This window comes from Petromyzon marinus, chromosome 19 (assembly GCF_048934315.1).
Source record: "Petromyzon marinus isolate PM22_M1 ecotype Great Lakes invasive population chromosome 19, UKy_Petmar_22M1.pri1.0, whole genome shotgun sequence".
Taxonomy (NCBI): Eukaryota; Metazoa; Chordata; class Hyperoartia; order Petromyzontiformes; family Petromyzontidae; genus Petromyzon; species Petromyzon marinus.
Genome location: NC_133685.1, coordinates 6,911,453 through 6,925,266, shown reverse-complemented (window position 1 = coordinate 6,925,266; position 13,814 = coordinate 6,911,453). Strand labels below are relative to the sequence as shown.

Sequence of the window (13,814 nt, the reverse complement as noted above, 5' to 3'; positions counted from 1 at the left end):
AAACAAGAGACTCAATATAAAGGTTTGACTGGGAAAATAATAGTAGCAAGAAGTCAGGGAAGACAACGAATTAAGTAGTATAAGCAATTGGAACAATCTGATGCAACTGGGAGAAGTATCCGATGTAGAGTTCTTGAGTAAATGTCATGGACAGAGCTAAATGGAAGAAGGTCATGATGGCCAATGTCATTGAGAAAGGACACATGGCTCATACACAGATTATTTTGGAACTTGTCATCTCCACGGTGGCCGCGTACGCCACAATGCTAAAATGCAAATAAAGTAAAATATTAAAGTAATATTTGACCACACGACATCTTCAGATTTTTCCTTGAACATGAGATACTAGAACACACACATCATCGTCAACGTTTCTTTAGAGCAGTGTTTTTGTGTGTGTGTGTGCTCAGTTTTCCGTCCTTCTCCCGCACCTCCGATGAGCTCGGTGCGAAGTAAGTCCAACATTGAGTGCGTACAAACACGCGATGTGAAATCCGCGTGCATCGTGCCTCTAGCCAGAGCAGAATCCTTCACTCATTTTCAGAGGGGGGGGGGGGACTTTCGCCGATATGACATCATCAGTGTGAGGGCCGCCACACATTTAAAACGGTGGAGGGGGGGGTGTCACGTGTTGTGTATTGTTGGGGGGGCCGCCGGTGCCCCCCCCCCCCCCCCCCGCGGTGGCCTTGCAATGAAGGACACTGAGCCAGGGTGATGCCGGTGTCAACCACGGGGAGATTGACACTCACCCTTCGCTCACTGCGCCGGTGTCGTAATAAAATAATCAACACGTGCAGTGGGTGCACGGCCTCGCTCCGCCCAGCCCCCCCCCCCCGCTCGCAGAGGACCCCTATAAGACTCCGGGACTTTTCGCTCGCTCCGCCACCTTCTTGTCGCGGCACACAAGGAGGGTCCCAGGACATCAAGAAGAGAGAGAGAGAGAGATGGCACCGAAGCCCCCGGCTAAGAAAGCGGCCGAGCCCGCCGCCGTCGCTCCCAAGCCACCTCCCCCCGAGCCGCCCAAGGAGGCCAGCTTCGACCCCGCTACGGTCAAGGTACCCAGCGCACACACACACATAGCAGCACACACACACACAGCAGCACACACACACAGCATTACACACACAGCATTACACACACAGCATTACACACACAGCATTACACACACAGCATTACACACACACACAGCAGCACACACACAGCATTACACACACACAGCAGCGGCAGCACACACACAGCATTACACACACACACAGAAGCAGTAGCACACACAGAAGCAGTAGCACACACACAGAAGCAGTAGCACACACACAGAAGCAGTAGCACACACACACAGAAGCAGTAGCACACACACAGAAGCAGTAGCACACACACAAACACAGAAGCAGTAGCACACACACACAGAAGCAGTAGCACACACACAGAAGCAGTAGCACACACACAGAAGCAGTAGCACACACACAGAAGCAGTAGCACACACACACAGAAGCAGTAGCACACACACAAACACAGAAGCAGTAGCACACACACACAGAAGCAGTAGCACACACACACAGAAGCAGTAGCACACACACAGAAGCAGTAGCACACACACCGAAGCAGTAGCACACACACAGAAGCAGTAGCACACACACACAGAAGCAGTAGCACACACACAGAAGCAGTAGCACACACACACACAGAAGCAGTAGCACACACACAGAAGCAGTAGCACACACACACAGAAGCAGTAGCACACACACAGAAGCAGTAGCACACACACAAACACAGAAGCAGTAGCACACACACAGAAGCAGTAGCACACACACACAGAAGCAGTAGCACACACACAAACACAGAAGCAGTAGCACACACAAACACAGAAGCAGTAGCACACACACAAACACAGAAGCAGTAGCACACACACAGAAGCAGTAGCACACACACACAGAAGCAGTAGCACACACACAAACACAGAAGCAGTAGCACACACACACAGAAGCAGTAGCACACACACACAGAAGCAGTAGCACACACACACAGAAGCAGTAGCACACACACAGAAGCAGTAGCACACACACAGAAGCAGTAGCACACACACAAACACGTTCCACAAGGGTCATCATCACCCAGCACCTCCTCCTGTGCCACGGCTTTCGAGGCACGAGGCCAGGAGACGCGCAGCTAAAATAAATAACAAGAGAAGACAATTTTTTTTATTATGATCTCGAATTCCATACTCTGTGGTTCTTTCGGTAAAGTCACGTACATATAAACACAGACATAACTTCAACCGAGAAGATGGATACAAATTGAGCAATCCTTGGAAGGATGTTATTAACCAGGTGAAACCTTAACCGCTTCATAGTTTGCCATCAAATCCGCATCTCCAGTTTTCTTCAGCCTCCTACCCCCAGCCCCGCTCGCTGCCCTGCCCTGGCTTTGTCGCTGTGCAGCACCCCCCGTTCCCCCTACCCCACACCCCCACCCTCTCTATCCCTCCTCCCTGGCTCCGCACCCCCCCCCCCCTCTCTTACCTATATAGCCTCTTGATACAAGCAGCCCCCCTTTTGCCCACTTTAGCAATTTGTTTCTTGCTGTGGTTGTCCCACCTGATGACGGACGCTTGTGTTGCGCCCGAAACGTCGTGATTTAATTTGTTTTATTTTCTACCTACGTGACTTTACCGAAAGAACCAAAGCGTATGGATCCCTGCAGTCACGAAAACTTCAAATCTAGATTGTCGCGAATTCTGTTCAATGAAAACCCCCTCAATATTTCAAGAGCGGTAATACTTGTGACCCCGTCACGAGACCAATGAAGACTCGATGGCATTGTCTTGTATTACACTATTATATTTTAGTCTGTAACGGAGCGTTGAAATGTTCGAATGAAGGACGCTTCTGTGATCTGTCCATGAAAGGTTCCGCGTAAAAATGAATACGTAATGAATACGTAATTTTACGTGATAATCTCAGGTGAATGTCACGTGAGAGTCTCAGGTGAATGTCACGTGAGAGTCTCAGGTGAATGTCACGTGAGAGTCTCAGGTGAATGTCACGTGATAATCTCAGGTGAATGTCACGTGAGAGTCTCAGGTGAATGTCACGTGAGAGTCTCAGGTGAATGTCACGTGAGAGTCTCAGGTGAATGTCACGTGATAATCTCAGGTGAATGTCACGCGAGAGTCTCAGGTGAATTTTACGTGAGAATCTCAGGTGAATGTCACGTGATAATCTCAGGTGAATGTCACGCGAGAGTCTCAGGTGAATGTCACGTGAGAGTCTCAGGTGAATGTTACGTGATAATCTCAGGTGAATGTCACGTGATAATCTCAGGTGAATGTCACGCGAGAGTCTCAGGTGAATGTCACGCGAGACTCTCAGGTGAATGGCACGTGATAATCTCAGGTGAATGTCACGTGAGAGTCTCAGGTGAATGTCACGCGAGAGTCTCAGGTGAATGTCACGCGAGAGTCTCAGGTGAATGTCACGTGAGACTCTCAGGTGAATGTCACGTGAGAATGTCAGGTGAATGTCACGTGAGAGTCTCAGGTGAATGTCACGCGAGAGTTTCAGGTGAATGTCACGTGAGAATCTCAGGTGAATGTCACGTGAGAATCTCAGGTGAATGTCACGTGAGAATCTCCGCAGCTGCTTGTCATCCAGGTGCTGCTGCTGACATTAAAGTCATGCGTGCTGATAACCGCAATGGGGTCATTTAAAGCGGTTGAAATTCAATGAGTACGTGAATACATTGTCCATGAATTTAGGTCACGGATATTTCACCAGTTATATGAAATGGATAATGATGCGTGAAGTCGTTTTTAAAGTAATTGATATATTTTAGTTTTTGCTGTTAAATATTGACATGGTTTATATTACTTAAATGTGTTTTATAATAACCGTATATCTAGACTAAATTACAATATTAAAGATGTGATTTAGAAACTCAAGAGTTGACAGAAGCAACGTTTGAAATTTCGATTTAAAGCTTTCGTGACTGCAATGATTCATCTTCTTTGGTTCTTTCGGTAAAGTCACGTAGAATGATAATAAAATAATAAATTGATAAAATAAAATAACACAATAATATTCTCACGACGTTTCGGCCACAACACAAGCGGCCTTCATCAGGTGAAGGGGGGCGAGACTGTCTGGTAGGACAGCGCTGGAGTCCGTTTTATAAAGTGATGTAAAGTGCCTAACATTGAACTATTTTCATTTACATTTTCAGGTCGAGTTTTCACCAGACCAGATCGAGGGTGAGTGTAAACAAATAATCCCGTGGTTCTTGGATGGATTTCTAACATCCCGTGTCAACTATCACTTTGAATAACACATTCACATTGGCCGGGCTGTGTTAGCAGTCAGTGGCTCTGTAAGCGTTTCCCTGCTGCAACCAGGCCTAGCCTAACTCCTCCTATCACTACCCCAACCTCTGTCACTACCTCTAGCCCAACCCCTATCACTACCCCAACCCCTATCACTACCCCAACCCCTATCACTACCCCAACCCCTATCACTACCCCTAATACCCCAACCCCTATCACTACCCCAACCCCTATCACTACCCCAACCCCTATCACTACCCCAACCCCTATCACTACCCGAACCCCTATCACTACCTCTAGCCCAACCCCTATCACTACCCCAACCCCTATCACTACCCCAACCCCTATCACTACCCCAACCCCTATCACTACCCCTAATACCCCAACCCCTATCACGACGCCAACCCCTATCACTACCCCTATCACTACCCCTAATACCCCAACCCCTATCACTACCCCAACCCCTATCACTACCCCTAATACCCCAACCCCTATCACGACCCCAACCCCTATCACTACCCCTAATACCCCAACCCCTATCGCTATCCCAACCTCTATCACTACCCCTAATACCCAAACCGCTCCTTAACCACTTCCACCTGTTCTCCTGTTATCTTAAACTACACCACAGCAAGAAACAATTGATGACGGACGCTTGTGTTGCACCCGAAACGTCGTGATTTAATTTATTTTATTTTATACCTACGTGACTTTACCGAAAGAACCAAAGAGTATGAATCCCTGCAGTCACGAATACTTCAAATCTAGATTATCGAGCGCGGGGCGCACCCATTGTGTTACTGGCCGGGCGGACGGGCAGAGACGCGTGCGAATTAAAATTAAATTCGAAACCGCCGTGGCAACTGCCGCGTCTGGGGATCGAATGGAGCCGGCCACCCCCCTTGGATTGTGTGTCTCTGCAGCTGTCCGCCGCCAACTTACGCCGCTGACGCGACACCGGCATATCCGTGTGTGACACTGTGTAACAAAAATATGTTTTTTGTTCCTGGGTAGTCAGTGTTATTTTCTAATTGCTTATGCCTCAAAAGTATATATTAAAAAAATGGTTATTATTCCCCACAAATTTTACTTTTGTGACCAGGACAGTGATATTTTGAAATTTACGCATTTTCAATGAGAACACGTGGTGTGCATTTGTGTCATTCCATCACATAAAGTCCTGGTCACAAAAACAAAGTTTGTGGGGAATAATAGCCATTTTCTATACTTTTGAGGCATCAGAAATTATAAAAGAACACTTTCTACCCAGGAACAAAAATCTTTTCCATAGTGTAATTTGGCACATCGATAATCAAAACAAAATCATTGGCAGCGCTCGCTGTTTTGCCCGTCTCGCTCCCACACACACCACACACACCACACTCACTCAACATTCATCTCCGCTCGAGCGATTCAATTAGCAGAATTAAAATTGTCGACGGTTGGACGGGCAGATTGTGGCGAAAACAAACAAACAAACAAGAATAATAAGAACCGGCAGCCGCAGTCGCGGTGTCGCTTACACGCGCGAGGGAGCCGCAGCCAATCGCGACCGTCAGAGTTAAACATCGAGGGGCATGATAGACAACACCCACAATCAAAGGGAGCAACTTCGCAACAGTCGCCGCCAGCCAGCTAGACAACTGCTTAATCTAATTTTAAGGGTGAGTGTTAGGGCCCCGCTTAATGTATCCGTGATTAAGTCACCGGCAGGCGCACCGAGGGACCGCAAATGTGCCAACACCGGACCCACTCCCCCATCACCTGCTCCCTCCCTCCGTCTCGCTTCCACATTCTCTGCGTTGGACTCCCCCACCACCACCTCTGCCAACACCGGACCCACTCCCCCATCACCTGCTCCCTCCTTCCTCCTCCTCCCTCCGTCTCGCTTCCACATTGTCTGCGTTGGACTCCCACCACCACCACCACCACCGCCGCCTGCTCAGTGTCTCACGTGGTGGTGGCTCTTATTGTAACGTTCCAGTTGTGAGTTGTCTGCACGGGTTCCTCCCCAATCTCACGCTCTCTCCATGCCAAACTTTATGTCGCGAAAGAATACAAACTCGATGCAATCGTCAATAAACACTGTCTGTGCCCTTAAACAATAATACAAATGTAATATGTAATAGGCGACGTTTCGGGTGATGGCCCTTCTTTGGTAGCACGTAGCACTGTTTTATGGAGCAGATTAAGAATCTGCATCGAAGAGGTATGCTGTACTTCATGCAGCCACGTGAGAATGGTGCACACAAGTGAAACATGCGCGGACACAGGCAGCGAAAGACGAGTTTCCAAAGAAGGATCAAACTAAACTTAACTATTATTTTTTATTTTACCAGGTAAGGCCTCACCGAGCTACGTATGTAGCTGTTTTTCAGAAGCGACCTGGCCATCACGAATGATAGCTCAACGAAGCGGAAATGTATAGCAGCCAAATACTCTAAACGCGTGCTTTCTAAATTTGGAGGCAAAACCCGCAGGGCCCAGAGGAAAATCCACTCGACCGCGGGGAGAGAGACATGCAAACTGCAAATATACAGGGTCGGGATCGAAGCCACAACCTCCTGTACAGCAGGCGAGGTAGTTAACATCTCCTAGCCACCGTGACACCCTGTGTGGCACCGCCCTCTAGAGCTGTCCCCCGCAGCTCCTCCCCTCGGTTCCTAGATATTATTTCACATTTTTACGGTGGAACAGATATCGAACAAAAATCTATCGTTTTATTTTGTACTGTATGCAGTGTTTACTGCGGATATATTTACTGTCCGTGCGATTGCACAACCAGCAGTGGAGTGAGCTTAAATGGGCATGTAGAGAGCAGTGCACTATTATTAGTGTAGGAACATTCATGGACAAAGAGATCAACTTAAGTTAAAAGAGGTTTCATTACTCTCAGAGGGCATGGGCAAATATAACTGCTCAACGTCACTTCCATTGATAGATCACGTCCCGTTAAGCAATGTTCAGACTGCATGACCATCAAATTTCAAGTTTAACGTAACCAAAATTGTTTGCATATCACATGAACACATAATTGCACATTGTGTACATTAGTAATGTAAACAAAAAATGACGTGTTTATTAGAAGGAATATCTTCAGCGGATGTAAAAAAATAACATGACTTCTTCCAAAATACAATGCGAAAATCTTTATGCATTTCAAATCTATGTAGATCTGGTCAGGGTTCCCGTAAATCACCTAATATTTGTGTGGCCAACCCCACTCTGAATCTCTACCCTCTCATCTGTCTTTGCTATCTAAATCTGCTCAAGCCTCCCGTGAATCACGTGACTTGTGTATAGCCACTCCCACCCTAAATCCCTCCCCTCTCCCCGCCCCCTTTAAAACGCTGTTGCTCTGTGAAGCTCACTTCTGCACGCTCCTTCCTCTCTCCCTCTCTTACCTCCCCTCTCATCATCATCATCACCACCCTCTCATCCCCGACATCTTGGCCCGTTCATTCCTTCTCGCCCTCCTTCCCTTCCTGCCCGGTGCTCTTTCTGTCTTCCTGCTGCTCATCTTGAACCGTGCCCTCTTTGTCCGTCTTGGGGACTTCCGTCCCGCCATCCCTTCCCTTTCCCGGTCACCTCGCCCGCCTAACTGTTCCCCTTTTGCGCAACCGGCTCAACTCCTCCTGCCGTGGTGTGCCATGGGTAAAAAAAAAAAAGTTGCGTACGCTTTACATATATACCGTAGCACAGTAGTAAACAGATGGAGTACTCAAGCTTTATACAGCATTAGACCTCCTTTGCAAGTACCAAAATATAATAATAGGGTTTTTCCCCTTTTTTCCGTCCCTTGGTGTGGACCAATCATTTTCAAGGACAATGCATATATTATCATAGTATGTCTTTTGTTTGCATTTTGACTGCAGGTATTGTGGTTAATGCAGACATGAATCCTTATTAAAAGGTTTCAGTTTTGTTACCAGAAAAAGGGGAAAAACCCTATTATTATATTTTGGTACTGGCAAAGGAAGTCTAATGATGTAGATGCTCACCCCGAGCCCTCATTACTTTGAGCTGTGTAACGCATTTTGGCGTCATCTGGTCGAGCACCAATTGGGTCGAGGCTCAAAAGAAAGCCGTCCCTTGGTGTGGACCAATCAGTATCAAGGACAATGCATATATTATCATAGTATGTTTTTTGTTTGCATTTTGACTGCAGGTATTGTGGTTAATGCAGACATGAATCCTTGTAAAAAGGTTTCAGTTTTGTTGCCAGAAAAAAGAGGAAAACCCCTATTATTACTCAAGCTTTAACAATGGCACGATTCGGAAAACACGTTGTGATTCTAATCTCTTTCTCACATGCAGAGTTTAAGGAAGCCTTCTCCCTGTTTGACCGCACGGGCGACGTCAAGATCACGTACTCCCAGTGTGGCGATGTCATGCGAGCCCTCGGCCAGAACCCGACCAACGCAGAGGTCCTGAAAGTGCTCAACAAGCCCAAGCCAGAGGGTGAGGGGACCGCAGCACCACCATCGCCACCACCACCGGTGGTTTGCTTTGCTCTAAAACGCGGTGGCACCTGTTTGTCTATGCCACGTGCAGTCCGTTTCCTTATTCGGCACCTCACTCACTTGCGTCGTTGAAGATTTTCGCACTCAGGACGGTCTAATGACAATACAACTCTTTAATAATCATGAAAAAAACGGGAACAACCAAAAAAAACACAACTCATACCATAGCTCCACCCTCACTGTTCAAAACGGCGGGAAGAAAATGGCTCCATCTCTTTTACCATAACGCCCAAATGTAAGTTGTCTACACGTGTTTCAAATATAGAACTCCTCTTATCCGTGACCCGATTACCCGCTACTTCTATTAACAGCGGATATTGTATGGTCCACGGCTCTATACATTACTATGCTTTGTTATCGGCAATGTAGGGTTGCTTTTTCTATTAACATTGGAGAAAGAGGAGTTTGCCTTCATTTACTCTCCCATGCAATTCCCTCAATATTATCAGGCACCAATGCAGACTTCGGGACGTGCTTCATCGGCAATAGAAAGATGGACAAATAGCTCGATCCGGATATACAGCGAGTCTTAACGAGATTTAGAATTTATTAACTATGCCTTGAGACACTTTGTCCAAGGACACGAATCAAACAGTGGCGGATAATAACTTCTCACATCTACGCAGCGCCATCGTGCGCCAACAACTTCAAAACACCACGTACCACACCGACTTTTTCAAAATGCTCCATAGCGCTCCCCGCACGTCGGCAAATCACAGAACACCGAGTCCTACCAACTCCGGTCAAAGCCAGACTTTGTGGCGCCTTGGCTTCCGGAGATGGGGGCGAATCAATGTCACAACGTGACATTGACATTGATTCGTCGTTTAACGAGAGGCTTCTAAACGTTCAACGGTGGCATACGTCAATTTCCCGTCAGTTTTTCCAGCGCATGAAATGGACTGACCCCCAGTGTCCGCCCACCCCCCCCCCACCGATGCTGAATTGCAGAGATGCTGATCAAGGACATGGACTTTGAGACCTTCTTGCCCACGCTGCAACACGTCGCCAACTCCAAGGACCGCGGCACTCTGGAGGACTTTGTGGAGGGCCTGCGCGTGTTCGACAAGGAAGGCAATGGCACCGTGATGGGCGCTGAGCTTCGTCACGTCCTTGCGACGCTCGGTGAGAGGAGCGAGTAGACACCACCATCGCCGTCGGCAATAGAGGCGGCGAGATGTTAGCCACCTTCGCCTGGTATGCAGGAGGTAGTGATGTTAGATTCCAACCCTGGCGATTATTATTTATTTGGAGTTTGCGTGTTTCTTTCCGTGGTCGTGTGGATTTTCCTTCGGGTCCTCCGGTTTTTCCTTTTCGTTTAGAATCAACATCACGCATTTATATTATTTGGCTGCGATACATTTCCACGTGATGAGCCACTTTGTTGAGCTTTCATTTGTGGCCATGGTCACTGCTGAAAAATAGCTTTATAGCTCAGTGGGCTTTACCTGGTAAAATAAAAATTTGTACAGTCGTAGGATTTTTTTTGTGGAGGATCGCGTAAGTATAAATGTGTCATTAAACCCGACACCAACCGATGCAGCCAACTCGTAAGGTTTGTCACGTAAACAGAGGTGACAATTCGTCACTATTTCAGTTCACAATGGTGTGTCGGAGAGTAAACACGCAACATTTACAATTCGAGTACAGTAAAATCTTGGATTGCGAGTAACTTGGTCTGCGAGTGTTTTACAAGACGAGCAATTTTTTTTAAATAAATATTAATTTGATAAACGAGCGAGAGGGTGTTGCAATACGAGTAGTAGTACGTATACGCTTTGTACTGCCGAGCGTCACGTGATCACAACTGATATACGAGTGCTTTGATATACGAGCGCTTTGATATACGAGTGCTTTGGATTACAAACACATTTCTGGAACGAACTATGCTCGCAATCCAAGGTTTTACTGTACTGTGATGTTTCGCCGGTGATTGCAACCAGCGATTAGCCAGAAATGTGAAAAAGTTCTCCTGTTTCGGTCTTAAATAGAGCAACGGTGATGTCATCGCTGTGAGCCTATCTGGTGCGAAGACCAAGCGGGGTTAATGTTATCATATTCATTACAATGGATCATGTTAATCTGAAAATATTCAGTACCTACAGTATTACGAGTTTGGTTATGTACAGTTAAGTAACATACAGTGGAATGCTCTTATGTTCAGTTTGTTGTACATACATTATGTTAACCTGAGAATATACAGAGAATATGCAGTTGCCACTATTGGTTTCTCACAGTTAATCAACATAGAGTGGAATGCTTTTACGTTTATCTGAGAATATAGTGCACTGCGCCATGAATCCACTCATGGTCGACACCAGTGACAATTACCTGAACCGGTCTTGGGCTTCCCCTAGGTCGACTCAGCCTCAATTGAATACCTGGTGCGGTGTGTAAACATCACCACTAGGGAGGCAAAGGCGGCCAGGCGTGGTGTTGGCCACCCACCCTCTTCGTGTGCTGTGCCGGCCTTAATCGTAATTTAAATGTATAAAGCTCCCTTTAACAATCATTCTCAGGGCGCTCTATAGGTGCTTGCTAACAGCACTTGCTCTAACAGTATGTTAGAGTCTATAACGGGGATCTTTGTTTACTCGTGCTCAGGCTGTGCATGTTTGTGTCATTTGTATGAGTATTACAAATTGGGGGGTCTCGTGTAATTACGTTTTCAATGAGAGGTCTCAATCTGCAGTGGAATCCAATGAGTGAGCAATGCAGAATCTGAGAAAGTGGTGAGCCATTGACTGTACATTTAAAAGACTGAAATGTCGCAGTCGGGCGGGAAGACGAGGTGCAATTTTATTTTGTTTTAACCATCCGATAAATTTAGAGTCCGGGATGAGTCTCATTTGCAAAAGTGACCTGGATCCCCAACATGACAAAGACAAAATAAAATTCGGCAATAGTAAAGCAATCAGAACAAAAGCAAATACTGTACAACAAAGCCACCGCATCACATGATGAATCAAAGTTATTGCACAGACATTCATTAAGTTAAATCAAAGCTGAAAATACAAATTCCCTGCAGCAAAAATAGGCTCTAAGCAGATCACCTGCAGATTGATAACAAAGACACATTTCCAAAACTGAGCTACCGAAGCACTAAACATTAAACAGATGCAGTGTATCGGTTTAACTATAGTCACTGATATTTAAACAAATACCGCACGGATGTTCGTCAAAAGCAATTGCAGGGCGAATTTCTAAAGAATCGACAGTGTCGCGTTAAAATTGTGATTTCTATGGGAAGTCAACGTCCCGCGATATGGGGCATGAAGGATATTTGAGTGACACGTGCGGATTGTGTGTGCAGGGGAGAAGATGACTGAGGATGAAGTAGAACAGCTGATGTCTGGACAGGAGGACAGCAATGGAGACATTAACTATGAAGGTAAAATTACTTCCCTTCGCATCGCCAACCAATTTCCCTTTACTTGTCAAACGCTGCCGTTCAAAACACGATAGGGAGATGTCACTTGTAACCGACAAAGTCTACTTTGGTAGAAGCGCGCGTCGATGAATTCACAAGGTATAAAGTATGCCTTACTGTTGCCTATTCTTGGTTTCTTGGTTCTTTCGGTAAAGTTTTTTTCAACTTTTTTCAAATTTTCTTGCTGTGGTTTTCACACCTGATGATGACTGCTAGTGTTGCAGTCGAAACGGCGTGAGAATTTTGTTTTATATTTGTATTATTTTATTGTTTCCCTTCTACGTGACTTTACCGAAAGAACCAAGAATATGAATCCCTGCAGTCATGAAAGCTTTAAATCTAAATTTTACTGTTGCCTGTGAAGGCGCGATAGCTTTGTTTTCGTGGAAATGGCGGTCTGAGTGGAACCTACACGGCGGACCAGATGTCTTGTGACCCCGATTTAATTTTCTAAACCGTAATATTTTTTTCTTAATTAAGGGTTATTTCAAACATAAATGATCGTGCAAATGGGAGAAAAAAAATGCTCGGGATCAATTGAGCGGCCACCCATATAGTCGCATTTATATTTACGTGATCTAACCCCAAAACAAACTCTGTTATGGAAAGTATTTCACTATTACATTTGTATACATTGATACATTTATACGGTGAGTTGTTAGCTATTATGCCGACGCCTTGATTTTTATTCCGTGTATCCGGGATTGCAGCGTTCATCAAGCATATCATGGCGGGCTGAGGGCTGCCTCAGGTGAGCAAAGGTCAGCTGGGCCAAAGAACACCGCACTCTACCGTACTGTGCGTGAAACAATACAAAATAAAGTCACGTAGGTGAAAATAAAATAACCCAAAAAATTAACAAAAAATCACGACGTTTCGGCCACAACACAAGCGGCCTTCATGAAGGCCGCTTGTGTGAAGGCCGCTTGTGTTGTGGCCGAAACGTCGTGATTTTTTGTTAATTTTTTATGTTATTTTATTTTCACCTACGTGACTTTACCCAATAGAACCAAAGAGTATGGATTCCTAGCAGTCACGAAAGCTTTAAATCTAGAATACAAAATTTAAAAAAAATGTACGCTTCGTGTGCGGACAGCTTCCTCTCTTGAATTACGTGTTTTGTTTTTCTCTTCCAGAAACCATTCACCTTGACTGACAGACAACCCCCCCCCACCACCAATTTTGAAACGGCAAATGAGCTAAGGAAAAACCTCCACCGAATGTCAAAATTTGTGTCGCTTATGTGACGATAAAATGTTCTTCAATTGTAATAAATTATCTTAAAAAAAAACGTTCAAGAACCTCTTTTATAAAATAGAAATGTCATGTCTGAGCAAATTTACGTGAAACACAATGTGCACCAACAGAATACGAAGCTGTAGAAGTTGACACGAAGGGAGAAATGTGCATCCTGGACGGCTGGCCCTGGTCAGGGCTGCGGGTGTGTTAATCGCACCAAAAAATACACGCCGTTTGCCTTCACAGTGGCTGTTCAAGAACCAATGATGTCATTTGCAAGAGCAGGCCACCGTACACCGGTGTCAGGGTC

At 45.9% G+C, this 13,814-nt stretch overlaps 1 protein-coding gene across 1 annotated transcript; it reads left to right on the top strand.

Annotated features, from left to right (window-relative positions):
- Window positions 1–878: 878 nt before the first annotated feature.
- Window positions 879–13,016, top strand: LOC116943785 (myosin light chain 3, skeletal muscle isoform-like). Its single transcript, XM_076068119.1, has 6 exons — window positions 879–1,055; window positions 4,216–4,243; window positions 8,630–8,773; window positions 9,787–9,960; window positions 12,149–12,226; window positions 12,976–13,016. Exons 1-6 carry the CDS (start codon window positions 945–947, stop codon window positions 13,002–13,004), a joined length of 564 nt encoding a protein of 187 aa, XP_075924234.1. The 5' UTR covers window positions 879–944; the 3' UTR covers window positions 13,005–13,016.
- The last annotated feature ends 798 nt before the right edge of the window (window positions 13,017–13,814 follow it).

Bases quoted from the DNA above. Each gene is read 5' to 3' on its own strand.
- LOC116943785 (XM_076068119.1), top strand. From the start codon at position 945: ATGGCACCGAAGCCCCCGGCTAAGAAAGCGGCCGAGCCCGCCGCCGTC. The intron at 8,774-9,786 runs GTGAGGGGACCG...GCTGAATTGCAG, and splicing joins CAACAAGCCCAAGCCAGAGG to AGATGCTGATCAAGGACATG. The intron at 12,227-12,975 runs GTAAAATTACTT...CCGGGATTGCAG, and splicing joins TGGAGACATTAACTATGAAG to CGTTCATCAAGCATATCATG.